The sequence below is a fragment of the Capra hircus genome, chromosome 9 (assembly GCF_001704415.2).
Source record: "Capra hircus breed San Clemente chromosome 9, ASM170441v1, whole genome shotgun sequence".
NCBI classification, from domain to species: domain Eukaryota; kingdom Metazoa; phylum Chordata; class Mammalia; order Artiodactyla; family Bovidae; genus Capra; species Capra hircus.
In genome coordinates, this window is record NC_030816.1 from 72,473,585 (window position 1) to 72,489,469 (window position 15,885).

The following is a 15,885-nucleotide window of genomic DNA, read 5'->3' on the forward strand; positions in this document are numbered from 1 at the left end:
CAGGAGTAACATTGCACACGGGTTTATCTAGTTCTCTAGTTGTGACCCTAGAGATATGACTCCATCTGCCTACAGAGGAAAAATGGCAGACTTTCCAAGGTCTCACCACAGTGCTTGGCATCAGAATGAGTAGTTGATACAAATCCTTGTCATCAAACTCAGGTGAGGACGAAGTGTGACCTGTATTAAGCTAGCCTAAAAGTCCAGATTTTTTTCCCTAAGAGCATGTGGAAAAACCTGAACCACCTTTTTGACCAACCAATATTTCCTTTAAAGCAACTTTGAGCCCCCAGATGCATCTCATTTTTGCCTTTGTTGGGCTTTCCTCTCCTTCCCAGGACTTCACCAGATTTGCGAAGGAGTCCACAATGCCCCAAGTGGCGAGGGGCCTTGGTGGTGGGGTCTGTCATGGTCTCACTGACACCCCTCCACCCAGGCCCCCAGCACTCCCTGGAAGGACTGCTCCCATGCCCCCGCTGAGTCATGAGGATCTTTGTAGCAGCTGTGAGTCCTATAGTTTCTGCTCTGTGAAAGTGTCCGTTGCTCAGTCATGTGAGACTCCATGGACTGTGGCTCACCAGACTCCTCTGTCCATGGGATTTTTCAGGCAAGGCTCCTGGAGTGGGTAGCCATTTCCTTCTCCAGGGGCTCCTACTGAACCAGGGATCAAACCCAAGTCTCTGGCATTGGCAGGTGGATTCTTTACCATCTGAGCCACCCAGGAAAGCCCGCCCTCCTCCATAGGCACACCCTCTTTCTCTCTGGAGCACTCTGCTTCCCCAGGGCAAGGCCAGGGACTCACCCTTCCCTGGGACCTTGGAACCTGTCTCTATTCCCAGACTTGTTTCTCAAAGACGTTCTGCTCCTTCCTTCAGATGCAATCTTCTCTTTGGGAGTCAGACTCTTCAAAAACCAAAGCCAGGAAATCCTGCCGCTGGGTCTGGCTTCTGCCACGGTAAGGAGACGAGGCATAGAGTCAGAGAGGTGAACAGAAAGGATACAGTGAGTGAGAGAGAGAGAAATCATCCTAAATTCAAACCTCCAAAGTTGGTTAGGAGTGTGTGGTAGCACTCAGCACAGCATTGCACTCCACGGGTGAGACTGACAATTCTTCAAGACAAAGTGGCGTGAACCTTTCACAAGAGAAGGAAACTTTGGTCCTCCACTCACTGGATTTGTGCAACAGAGTAGAAGGGTTGAAGGCACATTTTCAAGGCACCCTGGTTCATCCTTTGCAGATCACCCTTTATGTTAGTTTAATTTGTTGGACAATGTAAACCAACTTTGCATCCTCTTTTTCTTGTGAATTGCTTGGAGATGAATAAAACTCACATACTCAAGAAAGCTCTCATAACCACTCTCTGTGAAAAAGATGACCGAAACAGGCCTGTAGAGTCAGTTTTGTGTTCCAGTGACATTAGCTGGGTCGGTCACAGGCCAAGCAGGCTGAACTAGTGCCGCTCAATTTAAGATAATGCCCTATATAAAACCCCACACTAGTAAAACATTCATGTGGCAGATGGTTTTAAAGCAAAAGTTGTTTTCCCTCTTATATGGGGATGTGCCTTGGATACCCTTAAGTATCTAGATGCCCTTGCGTTTTTAAAAAAATATGACTTAATTGAGAATCGTGGGTTTGTGTATAGTTTTTCACAAGCGTATCTATTTTACAAAAGTACATATACCCATGCTCAGTGAAATGAGCATCAGATTTCACCAGCTGCAAAGAAAACCTCTCTGCCAGAGTTGCTTCACATGTTCGGAAAAGTTGCTCAGTGTTCAGATGACTCACCCTGGCCACAAACACCAGCAGTTAAGAGAAGGGCTGAGTTGTGAGGCAGGACCCGCAAAACGCATTCATGGAATAGTCACCCTAAGTGTAGCCCTCCTCAGGACTTCCAGGGGGAGAAAAATACACAAGTAGTTTTAGATATTTCTCCAACGAAATCATCTTTCTTCTCTTGCAAAGTAGCTCTTCTTTGACCAACTTTCCATTTCCCCAGGTCCCTTGGTTTGTCAATATTTTTTTGTTAATATTTAAGCAGTTAATCTGACGAAGTTGAAACTAATTTGGGGCACAAAGAAATGGAGAAAAAGGTACCAGAGATAAATAACTGCCTGTAGGGTAAAACTCATAAAAACGAAGTGTTTTAGAAAGCCCTACCCATATTAAAATGAGGAGGGGAAAGTCTTCCTGCAAGAGAATAACTGTCAAAGTAGTTCGTTTCATGTCAGAACAGCAGGATGTTGGCTTCTGATTTCCCACCCCAGGCTTTGGAAGTAAAGCTCAGTGGTTGACCACAGTCTGGTTTACTGTAAAGGGCCGCTGCTCGTTAAGTCCTGTGTAATTAGAAACTGCAAAGGAAGGACGTGTTGTTAGAACACTCGAGGGAAGGTTTATCAAAAGGCATGCAGTTTGTGTACTTTCGTCTTGCTTTTCATCAGAAGCTTTGACAACTTCATTAGATGTAAATATCCAGAAAATGTTCATTGAACATGTAAAGGTCAAACGACCCCAGAAAGAAAGAACTTCAGTTCTTTCAGGTCTCTGCCATCAAGCTTTGTCTAGACTTTTCTTTTCCTTCTTTTTTCAGCTAGCAAAAATGATGGGTAGGAGGTGGTAAACCTCTCTCTTTACACGTGGCTTCTTTTGAATGACCATTAGAATAGTCAGAACTGATGAAAATGGGAATGTCTCATGTCCTGGTCATGCCTATGATGACAGCCACTGACCCAAGTCTCTGGGACATTTTAAGGAAGTTATTTCTTCTCCAATCTCTCCTAAGAAAAAAAATGTGAGACTATTATATGCACTTACATCTTTACATGGTTGTTTAAAAATCATACTTTACCTGTTCTAATAGAGCACACACAGAGTGAATCATGAGTAGTCGACTCTGGTTAATTTCACCCATAAGACTGTCAAAGTTTTCTCTCTGACCTTACAACCTTATACTTGCATTCCAGATGTCTAATCTTGTGTCACTGTGCACACCTTCAAGTGAGCTGAAAGGTTTATAGTCACTAGAGTCTGCCTTGAAAAAAAAATGCAAGAAGGAAGCTGACACCACCCACTGTAGGTTGTTCTTGGCACAGAGACTGGGTGTGGTATATTGGCACAAGGCAATAGGAGTTGTCCTGTCTTAAGTGGCAGTAATGCTAGGGGATACTTTTCTTCTTTGAATTATATTATTATCTCCCTGAATGCAACATAACTCGATTTTGAATCATAATTATGAGAAATGTCCGCACCCATCTCATCCCAACATATGTAAATTCCATTTCTCTCAAGACTTCCAGCGAGAAGATAAACCGTCAATATTATGAAGGCAGCTCAGCTGAAATGTTTGTTTCCCTGTGCTCAGTCACTGGAGCAGTCCAAGTGACACGTTTGACAAGGCAGAACACGAAATTTATCCCTTCAATATGGAGCATTTTGCAAGGGAGGCTGAGTTTTGGAGCAGACTAATGGTAAGTGGAACAAAGTATTTAAATATCAAGGGCATCACGCTGGGCATTTTCCTTGTGGCTTTTCATAAAATTAAGATGAAAGGGGAATTTATAATCAAAGGACTGGAGCCTTGCTCATTATTTTAAAGTGAAACATGCCTTCTACATACCAAATGGTATTAGTGATAAATGACTTTGGATGAACTGTTTGGGTGTAAATGTTTCTAATTTTATTGATGAACCATACTGAAGAGCTTGTGGGCATGCAAGACATGACCTTATTGAAGCAACACAACTCGCTGACAGAAGGGAATTGTAACATCAAACTAGGCTTTTAACACAGATGAACCGTTTCTTGGAACTCTGATTTGGATGATTTCTTTTGATTTTCTTTAAATATACCTCATGTAGGATTATATAAATACACATGTATGTGTGTGTATATATAATAATCATAATATATATACTATAATCAGAAGAGCATGGTAAAGGAGCATACTAATGTCTAAAGCTAATTTTTATAATTTCTGAACTGGGAGTATTCAGACTTTCTATTGCCTTTTATGTCACTGAGAACTACTGAGTTGACTTCAAATGAATTGGTCAAGTTCTGAAAGCCTCACAGAATGACACAGGTTCTCAGGCCTTGGGGACCTTGACTGACCATCTTATTTTATAGTTGAGTAAAGTGAAGTTCCCCTACTTGGAGAACTCAGAGTCGGGCTACAGGATCCTAGACCCTAACTCCCAGCACTGTGCTTTCTCAGTTAGTATATCTCTCTGCTTGCTCCGTGGTATAACATTTTATTGGGTTTTATCTTTTCTAATGGGATCTTCCCTGGTAGCTCAGATAGTAAAGAGTCTGCCTATAATGCGAGTAGACCCAGGTTCAATCTCTGGAGCGGGAAGATCCCCTGGAGAATGAAATGGCAACCCACTCCAATACTCTTGCCTGGAAAATCCCACGGACAGAGGAGCCTGGCAGGCTCCATGGGGTAGCAAAGAGTCAGACACGACTGAGCGACTTCACTTTCTTTCAGTTTTCTTCTCTATATGAATTTGAACTTCATTGGAAATAGAAGATTCTGTTGCAAAAATGGAGATTTTAAAAAACTTTTTATTTTATATTGGCGTATAGCCAATTGACAATGTGGTGATGGACAGCATATGGACAGTGAAGGGACTCAGTAATATATATATATGTATGTATTCTCCCCCAAACTCCCCTCCCATCCAGGCTGCCACATAGCATTGAGCAGACTTCCTTGCGCTATCCAGTAGGACCTTGTTGGTTATCCATTTTAAATACCATAGTGTGTACATGTAAATCACAAACTCCCTAACTATCCCTTTCCCATCTTCCCCCCGGCAACCGTAAGTTCATTCTCTAAGTCTGTGAGTCTGTTTTTGAAAAATAGGGGATTTTTAAGATTGGAATAACAAATTCTATCCTGGTGGCAGCAGCGTGACCCACCTGTCCTTTTCCTGTCAGCATGCCCTGTCTTACCTTCTTTTATGACCTAAAGTTGACTCCAAGAACAAATTAAAACATTGCTTTTTCAATAACACTACTGTCCATTAAAGAATGCTCATTGTGCTGGCGTCTTGGGTTTTCATGCTGTATCTCAGCTGGCAAGCCATGTTGTATATTTTTGGAGAAAGGAAGGTAAAAATTACTATCTTGTTCCCAAACATAGCTAAAAAGGCACAATTTTCAGATCAATAGTCAAGCTTTTGAGACATCCACCTTTGTTTATCCAAGTCATTCACTTAGCAAATCATATCAGTTGTATTCAGGAGACTGAACTATTTCTATGCTCTTGTAATATTTTAAATGCCTTAGTTTTTATTAGGAGCTCATTTTGACAAGCTAAAAAAAATTTTTTAAGGCTTTTTCCTGCATGTTCTCAGGGCAGGAAGGGATCTCTCTGCTCCACGGGGCTAGGAGCTGAGGGAGCAGCAGGCTCTGATGGGTTCCAGGGTCCTGGGACAGCCCGATGGGCCCGGACAAAGGCTGGATCTCAGGAAATACAGAAAGGGGCAAGATGCAAGTATTGGTCCTCCACACTCAGACACCTCAGTCCCTTACCCAAGGAGGTTCCCGGGAAAGATACAGTCAGTCACATGAGAGAATATCAGAACTGTGCAGAAAACACCTATCATGCAAATAAAAGCTCACCTATTGTTCTGTTCAACCTTGATCACGCAAACTCTCATTTTGAAAATTCTCTCCTCTTTTGGAAGTTCTCCAGCCCCTGGCTCTGTCTTGGCCACTGCATGTTGTCACCAGTTCCCTTGGCAAGTGGGTGGCCACTTACTGCCAGGCCAGCAGCCCCCGAGACTGCCTTAGGTTGCCGTCTCTCCTTCCTTCCAGGCTGTGCCATAGGTGAAATACCTGCCAATTCAGGCAGCCAGGGACAGGGAAGGAGGGGCTTAACCTCACGGCAATCCAGTGGCTGCTCGGAGGCCTGTGTGCATCAACAGAAATGGAGTTTGGAGCGCTTGGTGCATTTTCACAGTGTCTTTCTATCATAATTAAGGTACTCAACGTCTCTGTGGTCAGCAGGGTGTTATCTTAGTTGCATTGATGGTGAGACGTAATGATGGGACGAAGAGATGTAATGATGGGCTTGGCGCTCTCTGAGTGTTGAGCAGTGTGAGAGCGAGAAATAGAAGCCTCTGCCATCAGAAGCTGGTGATTTCTTCCACGATGTTGGACATTGGCTCCCAACCTTCTCAGCCTGAAGGTCCAGAACTGTTCCTCCATGGATAATTCCCTCATTGTTCTTTGTTCTTGGTATGTTTGAGGTTTTTTTTTTTTATGAGTTTTTTCTTGCAGGCTGCCTTTGTCACTTAGAAATTCTCTACCTCGCTGGATATAAACAGAGAATGCTTCTCTCAAGGAGGATAATAGCAGCCCCTGCAAATTCAGATTTAGGAGCTTGTCTGTGCAGCTTCAGGTCCCCAAGGTTGTATGCTGTTCAGGGACAGTCCCTGCCCTGAGCACAGCTTAGCACAGTGGTTCTATGGGCCAACTTCAGCAAGGATGGATGGAATATGTGGATGCAGTCAGCAGTGGGCGCTATGTACATGCGCATACACACACACACACACACACACACGTTATTTGGGGGAAGTCAACAGCAGTAAGTGGCTCTGGAGTCCTGTGTGATCATTACCACCCACAAACCCCAAACTGTTTCTCTTTTTTCAAACCTAAAGTCCTCATTTTTCCCCATCTCCATATGAGCTCAACTGAACAAAGCATCGGTCAAGTGCTCACTGAATCTGGCTTCTGTACCTATTCTGCTGCTTCTGCGGAAAACACAGAGGAAGAAGACACGCTCTCAACTCACGAAGGTCAAAATATAATTGAGAGACAAGCTATATGTACACGAAACAATTAGAGAGTGAAATGATGTATAAATGAGTTTCAGAGTGCATGGTTCACACAGAAAAAGGGACAGTGATTCTGAAGACAGGGGAGTTGGAGAAGGTTACACGAAAGAAATAGATGGAGAAGGATGGACAGGATTTTGAAAGGAGAGGGACAGGCATCCAGGTGAAGGGCGTGACATTGGGTAAACGCTGGGATGTGGGAACACCCCGGTGTTGAGGCAGTACTTAGTGACCAAGCAGGAAATGCACATGAGGGATGCGGAGAGATCAAACTGAGTGGATGCTAGGGAGCCTTGAAGGCCAAGCAGAGACATTAAGGCTTGGGAGCCATGGAAAGTATGGGAACAGTAGAATGGTATGATAAAAGCAGTGTTTAAAGAAAATTAGTCCATCCAAGTAGACTGGATTCTGAAGTTTCTGGAACCTAGCTAGAAAGATGTTTTCCCTGGTGGCTCAGATGGTAAAGAATCCACCTGCAGTGCGGGAGACCTGGGTTCGATCCCTGGGTTGGGAAGATCCTCTGAAAGAGGGTATGGCAACCCATTCCAGTATAATGCCTATGGAGAATTCCATGGACAGAGGAGCCTGGCGGGCTACAAAGAGTTGCAAAAAGTTGGACACAACTGAGCGACTAAGCACAGCAGCTAAACATGAGATGACAGTGGTCCCAGACCAGAGAGGCGCAAGTTGAGCAGGGAGAAAGAAGCGTATTTCTGAGGAAAATATGATGACGGGATGGTTGCTGAAGGGATCCTGTAGGGTACAACTACATCAAGTTAGAAATTATGGCTATCTTTTGTAGATAATAGTCTATGTTTGCTTAGGATAACAGAAAAGTCTAATTCTTCTTCAATGTACTTCTAAGGCCAGCAAAGCTTTCTGATACTTTCTTCCCTGTTCCTTGAGTTAGCCAAATCTTTTCTAGAAAAGTCTCCAGGCTCAAGTGCCCATCTTAAGAGCTCAGAACAAACTTTCTCCACTAGGCAACACTCCTGGCACCTGAAACATTTTGCCCCCTCAAAGCTCCTGCTTTTCATGACATTGTGCAAAAATTTTCCCATTTCTCCTTCTTAGCTACTGGTTGCTGGACAGGAAACATGTTTACTCCTTCACATTCACTGCCCTAGTTTCTTTCTGGTTACTTGCCCCTCACACCTCCCCCGACCCCTTGGCTTTATTCATATCAATTTGCCTGCTGAAATCTGGTTCCTGGCAGCCTCCTTTGCTTTAGATGGTCAACTCTGCCATGCATATGCGTAGCTGTATTCAACTCAAACTCTTTTCTAGCTCTGAGAAAAAGAGGTATACAGTTCAGCTGAGAGTTTGAAAGGGGAGACAAGTCATCACAAGCACACGACTGATGACAGTCAAGAGATTGCATGTGTCGACCAGCAAGTTGTATTAATAGGTTTTAAAGGTAATTTGAATCAAAGGAGGTGGAGAACTTTAAGGGATCACATAAGTGTTCTATTTTTACCTCCAGATTATATGTAATGTTTTCTTTCTTTTAATCTTTAAGCCAACATTTAAAATTCAGAAGACTTGATATAACAATCCAGAAACATATTTCCTTGAAAAAGAAGCAAACGATGTGGCAATAATTAGCTGGACTGAGCACTGTTGTCCCCTGTGGATGGGATGGGTACCCATCTTCCCCCATCCCTGCATTTTTGAGCACTTATCAGACCCTCTGGACATGTGACATTTATTTCTAACTAGTAACAACTCCCATCTAACCAGTCTCTCATTTTACAGAAAGAGAAACTGAGGCACGGAGAGGTTAAATAAGTCTTCCGATATTACCCCAGAGTTGGGTAAGGATGAGGTATGGGAAGGAGAATTGAGCTTTGCTCTGACTCCTGGACCTGCTTTCCGTCCCTGTCCGGACAGTAGTCTTGCTTTCTGAACACAGGTTGGCAAGCTGGAGGCAGGCAAAGCCCTGCATGTGGGAATATGCTCATCAGTCAAAAAAAGGCTATTGAACAGGTGTTTCTGAGGCAGGAACCTGGAGGAATTCAGAATAATAGTATTTGTCAACTGGGTTCTTTGATGTAATTTTATTTTACTTTATTGTAAATGCTTACTACTTAGAATTCCAGGAAGGAATATAATTAACTTTTCCCCTTTAGTACAATTTCTTAACTTTAAAAAAAAAGTATACCCGAAAATATAGCAGCTGTGATATGACATTGTAAGCTGGTGTATTGAAGAGATCCCAAATTTTAAAATGAAACCTACTGATAAAAAAAAAAAAATTGGTGTTTGTTTTATCTCCGCCAGTCTCCTCTCCTAAGCTCTTCTCATTCCCTTAGACCTCTGGCCTGCACTGTTGGAGTCTCCATCTCAAGTAGGCAAAATGACTTTGGCACTTGGCTAGAAGCTCCCGCAGACGCTGCCTCCCTCGGACTCAGCGGTGCTGTGATCTCCGTGGGCTCGCAGGACGGGCGGGAGGGGCCGCGATCTGCCTGCTTATCATTATTGATGTGGCTTCAGCGACCTTTGCTGCGTTTCTGTCCAGTGCGATTCTGGATGCCATTCAGAAAACACCTGCTGAAATGCTTGCAAGAAATCCATGTGCGTGCCAAGGCCGGGTGATTGGTGTCGCTCTTGAACAACATGAAGGTCAAGCTTTTGGCCCTCGTTTAGCTGTTACTTTAATGAAAGTCAGCTTTCTGTATTGGGTGAATTTTAATATAGACCCAGCATGGGCCAGCATTTCTACTTTTTTGCATAGTTACATCCAAAATGGTCTTTTAACTAAAATGGAAGAAGGGTGGAGACACTGCAGGGCCTTTAAAATTAGAGGATAGTTAGGAAGGAGAGTCTCTATGTTCTTTGAAATATCAGAAAGTTTAAGGTTTATGTTTGATCTCTCCTTTCACCACTTCACCCTCCTCATTCTCAAAGGAATCATACTTCTGTGATTGCTTCCTTCCTTTCCTGGGGGGCTGTATCTTATTCCTCCCCAAACCTGTGGAGCTTTTAGTTGATATAACAAGATCACTTCTTACATCAATGAGGGTGTTTCAGCCCTACCATTTATGCTACTGTTTTCAGTACAGGTTTTACAATTCCATTCACTATGTGAATATGTGAGTTGTAAATGAGAGACAAAAACTCTAGAGCAATTTGACACATCAGAGTTCATCTGGGGACTTCCCTGGCGATCCAGTGGTTAAGACTTTGCCTTCCAATGCAGAGGCGGAGGTTCGATCGTCAGGTAGCTAAGATTTCCTATGTGGCCAAAATATAAAACAGAAGCGATAGTATAACAAATTCAATAAAGACTTTAGAAAATGGTCCACATAAAAAAAAAAAAAAACTTTTTTAGAAAAAGTTCATTTGGTCTCAGACCACATTGAAAAAATGTAGTATAATTAATATGACAAATTGATTAATGATGACAGGGATAACTAACATGCCTTACATATTTAGTAAGATGGCACCCCACTCTAGTACTCTAGCCTGGAAAATCCCATGGACGGAGGAGCCTGGTGGGCTGCAGTCCATGGGGTCACTAAGAGTCAGACAGGACCAAGCGACTTCACTTTCACTTTTCACTGTCATGCATTGGAGAAGGAAATGGCGACCCACTCCAGTGTTCTTGCCTGGAGAATCCCAGGGATGGGGGAGCCTGGTGGGCTGCTGTCTATGGGGTCACACAGAGTCGGACACGACTGAAGTGACTTAGCAGCAGCAACAACAGCAGCAGGAACTGTGCTAGGTATTTCATGGCTGTTATCTAATTTAATATTTATAATGCCCCTTTATTCCCCTAAAATGAATGAGACAGTAGTTTGTGTGGGTCCAGGTTTAGTTTGAGGCAGGCAGTTTCAGAGGGTCACAGACAACTGAAACACATTGCAGAGCGAGAATGGGGACAACCGGAGGCAGCAGAGGTTCTCAAACTTGAGCCTGCAGCAGAACCTCCCAGAAGGCTGGTGTGAACAAATTGCCAGTCTACCGCTGTGCACCTCCCCTAAAGTTCTGATTTCATGAAGCCTAGGATAGGGCCCTCAAATTTGCATTTATAACTAGTTGCTGGGAGATGCAGATGCTACTGGTCCAGGGAGACCTACAGCATCAGCATCACCCAGCAACTTTGAGCACTACTGGAAACTGAAAAAGTGAGAGTATTAGTCGCTCCATGTGTCCAACTCTTGTGACTCCATGGATTATAGCCCACCAGGATCCTCTGCCCATGGAATTCACCAGGTGAAGATACTAGAGTGGGTAGGCATGCCTTTCTCCAGAGAATCTTCCTGACCCAGGGATCAAACCTAGGTCTCCTGCACTGCAGGCAGATTATCGTCTGACCCACCAGGGAAGTGAGAGCTACTGACCTGGAGCCCAAAACCATCCATGCCACACTCAGGACAGGTGGTGTAAACCCCAGATGCTTATCCCAGAGAAGGGACAGCTCCAGGTGCACAGACACCTCCTGCAGCCTATTAAAGGGCTGGACTGTGTAAGGGATACACTTGGGACAGTGGATGTAGCATTGGTCAAAAGGTGTGGGTTGAGACCAGCACAGCTGAGAGTGAGGGAGAACCTGTGCAGGCAGCAAAGGAGGGAACCTGGGAGGTGCCCCAGGGAGAAGGGTGACGGGTTTCTGAGCGAGGCCTCCAGCCTGCTGGCCCTGAAGCTGAAGGCAGCTGCAGACGGGTCTGCTCTGCGTGCCCTGGGCTGCTTGGTATTTTCATTTGGATGCATACATCCCCAGGTCCCTGCAGCCCCTACTCTCTCTTAATCTTGATGAGTTTTCGTTTATGCTCACTGACCTGGCCCTGGAGTGGAAAGCCCTTGAGGTACAGGGTGAGCAAGCATCAGGAAAGTGCTGGATTCGATTATTTATTTTATCTCATTTCATTTCATGTTGAAGTATAGCTGATGTACATTGCTTTGTTAGTTTCAGATGTACAGCAAAGCGATTCAGCTGGACACACATGGGCATGTGTCCTCAGTCGGGTCTGACTGTTTGCGACTCTTTGGGCTGCAGCCCTCCAGGTTCCTCGGTCCATGGGATTTCCCAGGCAAGAATACTGGAATGGATGACAATTTCCTCCTCCAGGGGATCTTCCTGACCTAGGGATCAAACCTGCGTCTCCTGCATTGGCAGACGGATTCTTTACCACTGAGCCACTTGGGAAGCTGGGAAGCCACAGGTACATATATCTGTTCTTTTATCTGTTCTTTTTCAGATCTTTTCCTATATAGGTTATTACAGAATACTGAGTAGAGTTTCCTGTGCTGTACAGTAGATCCTTGTTGATCATCTATCTTTATATATAGTTGTGTGTGTGTGTGTGTATGTGTGTGTATGTATATATAAACCCCAAACTCCTAGGGATTTAATTTTTTAAAAATATCTGTCACCTAGACCCTAATGATTGAGAGAAGAGTCACTAGGTAAACTGATCCCAGTTTGTTCACTTGGAGGAATTATACCCTGGGAGAAAGGACCCGCTGTAAACTGCACTACTGTGGACATGATTCTAGCATCACCCACCATTGCGGTATTTCCTAGGATGGCTCTCTCCATTGGGCACAGCTCCCTCGGTCACCCCATTCTCCCTCCAAGTCTTCTGCCTCCAGTGGCTTCCCTTGGTTCCACGTTATTAGAGATGACTTCCCCCGTGGCTCAAACAGTAAACAATCCACCTGCAAAAGCGGGAGACTGGGGTTCGATCCCTGGCTCTGGAGGATGCCCTGGAGAAGGGAATGGCCACCCACCTCTGTATTCTTGGCTGGAGAATTCCATGGACAGAGGAGCCTGGTGGACTCAAATTCACGGGTTAGCAAAGAGTCAGACAAGACTGAGCGACTGCACTTTCTTTCATAGTGACCACAGGACCTGAATGACAAAGCCACACCCTTTCTGTCCCTCCTTGCAAACCTCACCCCAGGGCTGCCCTCTCTGAGTCAAATGGGCTCGTCCACCCAGCTGGGACACATCTTTAGCCTGAAAAACCAGACATGGAAAAGCCTTGGAAGACAATGACCAAGCCTTGGCAGGAAGTGAGATAAAAAGTTTGGGGTTGATGACAGAACAGCTTGCACCAAAAGTGGTAGATTCTCAGGGGAAAGTCTATCTAGAAAGTTCCGGGACAAAGAAGAATAAAGAAAAATGAAATGACAGAGAGAAGTAACAAGCCCAAATTAAGAAATGGAAGATCTAGATAAATTGTTGGAAGAAATATATGGTCCATGATGGATGCTTTGTCCTTGAGACATTTAAAATAAAATCAGGACAGGCCTTCACTGACCGGGCTAAGTAACCTGATTTGGTCTCTTCCATCTTTGCCTCCTGGGTCTGGTTGCTAGGGAATTGGCATTACAATCCCCAGGCAAACACACTGCTGTCTCAGTTCTGAGCTTCTGGGGTCGGGCTGCCTTCCAGATGGAAAGCTAGGGACAATGTGCCCCTCTTGCTTGAACAGTCTTCCTCTTCTCTCTGTTTTCTTTCTCTTTCTTCTGATTTTCTTTCATTCCTTCCCTTCTTTCCCTCCCTCTCTTCCTTCCTGTCTTCCTATAAATAAGAAAAAAAGATACTTTAGGAGACTGCTGTTGCAGGTACAGGCTCCAGTAATAACCGTGGCAGGTAATTTTTGCACATCCAGAGTAAGTCATTTTCTTATAACAGCGATCAGGGGCTGTATTGCTCCCAGGAGAAAAAACACTTATATTGACGTGTTTATGTATTGGAATGATAATATTTGTCCATGTGAAAATATGTGTGATTCCTTTCTGCCACGCCATATGGCTTATTACTATTCATAATCCAAACAGTAGCAGCTGCTGTAGAACACGAGAATGAGTTTTCTTGAAGGAAAAATGGGCTAACTCTTGGATGCCACATGTACTTTCTGCAGTATCACCAGAAACCTACATATGGGTCCCTTCCGTTAATCCATTCCTTTCTTTATTAATATCTCAGAGGTTCATTGTTCTATCCACTTTCATGCTGTCCCTCTCCCCCAACCCACCCCCACGCAGCCCGGGCCCCCAAGGGGCCATTCTGCCTCAGGAACATGAACTCATTATTTAGAACTGTTGGCAACTGAAGGTTTCACTTTGGGTCTTGTTGATCGCTGACAACTGCCAGAGAAAATGGCAGTGAATTTTCACCTTGCTTCCCCGTGTGGCTTCCTACCTGCTAAACTGTGTTATATATTAGTGGTCAGTCAGACACATGGAGGAACCAAAGTGGTTAATGACTCCCCCTCAGGCTGACTTGGCCCAACTCTGAGGTAGTGGAAAATGGAAGGCAGTACTTTCTACAGACCAGTGGAATGTGGTTGGCAGAAACCCTTGAGGTTTAAGAAGGAAGCGATTTGAGAACTAGTTTCTTGATGCCGCTAGAGAAACCCACACAGTCGACAGCACAAAATAACCCAGTTTCATAGAGGAGAAGTATCTGCAGGACTTCTTGTATCATAACACGGTCATTGTGAGTCCCTCCAAAAGCTGGAGGTTTTAGAAAATCAAAACACTCTTGATGTTGATTCTATATACCACAATGGTAAATATCTAGACCATTTAACCAAAACAGAAGTCCTGACCGAATATCCCTAAACTTGAGCCTAAAATGAAAGTATATAGATAATTGATTCGGTTTTCTGCTTCAGTTGGTTAAGTCATAATAATACTTTGCATTTGCATGCCATATTGTTTTCAGGGTGTTTTCATGGGTATTCATAGTAAATTGAGACTTTTTTCCAAGAAGGCTGTCAGGTGACTCGAATCAATGGACATTTGTGAGACTGGAATATTATCTCTGTCTACTACACTTTGTCCTGTTCATTCCACAGCCGGTATCACTAATTTCCAACTTGTGTCGGCCGTCTTCCTGCAGCCATTTGTCTTTTTCATGTGTCTGTTGGTCAGTTCCCTAAGTACCCGCTGCTTTTATCACAAGTTATAATAGGGTGATTTATCAATGTCACTCTTCCCACTTGGCAATGAGAGAGAAACTACAAGATATTACAGGATCGGTCTGCATACCTGGCCTTTAACCACAGTCCTCCAACTTGAAATGGCGTTTATACCCCTGTCATCCCAGACCTTGTCAAGAGGTCCTGGAGTCAGCCTTCACTTTGCCAGTCTTTGCCTTCAGGGTGCATTAGGTAATTGTTTCATAAACTTCTCTTTTGCAAAAAGAATATCTGACAATGTTCCCAAGTCACATTTTGTGCTTAGGAGCTGCTACCTGTGTGTGCATGTTTCTATCTGCTTCTTATTTCTGTGTTTCTTGTAATTATAAGCAGCTTGAGTCAGGCCAACTAGGTGGTTACCCCTAAACACCATGATGTGATTTCAGGGCTAACCAGTCTGAATAGGTCTTCCTGATGGATGATGCCTGAGGTCCCATGATTGGACCGTCCTTGCCTTTCCTCCGTCCCCAGAGAAACTTCACCGTGAAGGCTCCACTCTGCCTACTCCCGTAAGCTTTCCTGACCTTCAGGTAGTGATCACTTGACAGGCATCCACTGCTACGCCTGATGCCTGGTGGGCCTTGGCTGGGTCTGCTCATTCGCACCTTAGCTCACACCATGTTTAGCTGGTGGGCATGCATGGGATGCTGCTGTTGCTTTCTGATTTATATTTAATGTTTTCCTGTTGAAATGCAACTTCCCCACCCCTGCCCACTGTTCATACTGCTGAGCAAATATGACCCTTCTGGGTCCCACTGCCTTGGGGTTCCTTCCATGTGTACCTTGAAACGGGATGGTGTTACTATTTTCATGGGCCCTGGGCACTTCTGGCTTTGTGGGCCATTGGAAACGGCAACCCACTCCAGTATTCTTGCTTGGAGAATCCCATGGAGGGAGGAGCCTTGTACAGTCCATGGTGTCACAAAGAATCAGACACAACTGAGTGACTTCATTTCCTCCATTTAAGAAACAATGAAAAAAAAAAAAAAGAAACAATGAAAGTTATGTTTTACAACTGTGTTAGTGTAAAGGCAAATATATTCATATTATATATTAAAATATTTCTTCGACTCAAAAGTGTATTTTTTTCTTCAGACTTTAA

The 15,885-nt window shown here is 44.1% G+C and overlaps 1 protein-coding gene across 1 annotated transcript in view; it reads left to right on the forward strand.

Moving 5' to 3' along the window:
• The window catches only part of SASH1 (SAM and SH3 domain containing 1), a 346,563-nt gene continuing 333,713 nt past the window's right edge, over positions 3,036-15,885 (forward strand). Inside the window, exon 1 of the mRNA XM_018053320.1 lies at positions 3,036-3,471. Within this exon, the coding sequence (XP_017908809.1) occupies positions 3,427-3,471 (45 nt within the window). The 5' untranslated portion in view covers positions 3,036-3,426. The remainder of the gene's footprint in view (positions 3,472-15,885) is intronic.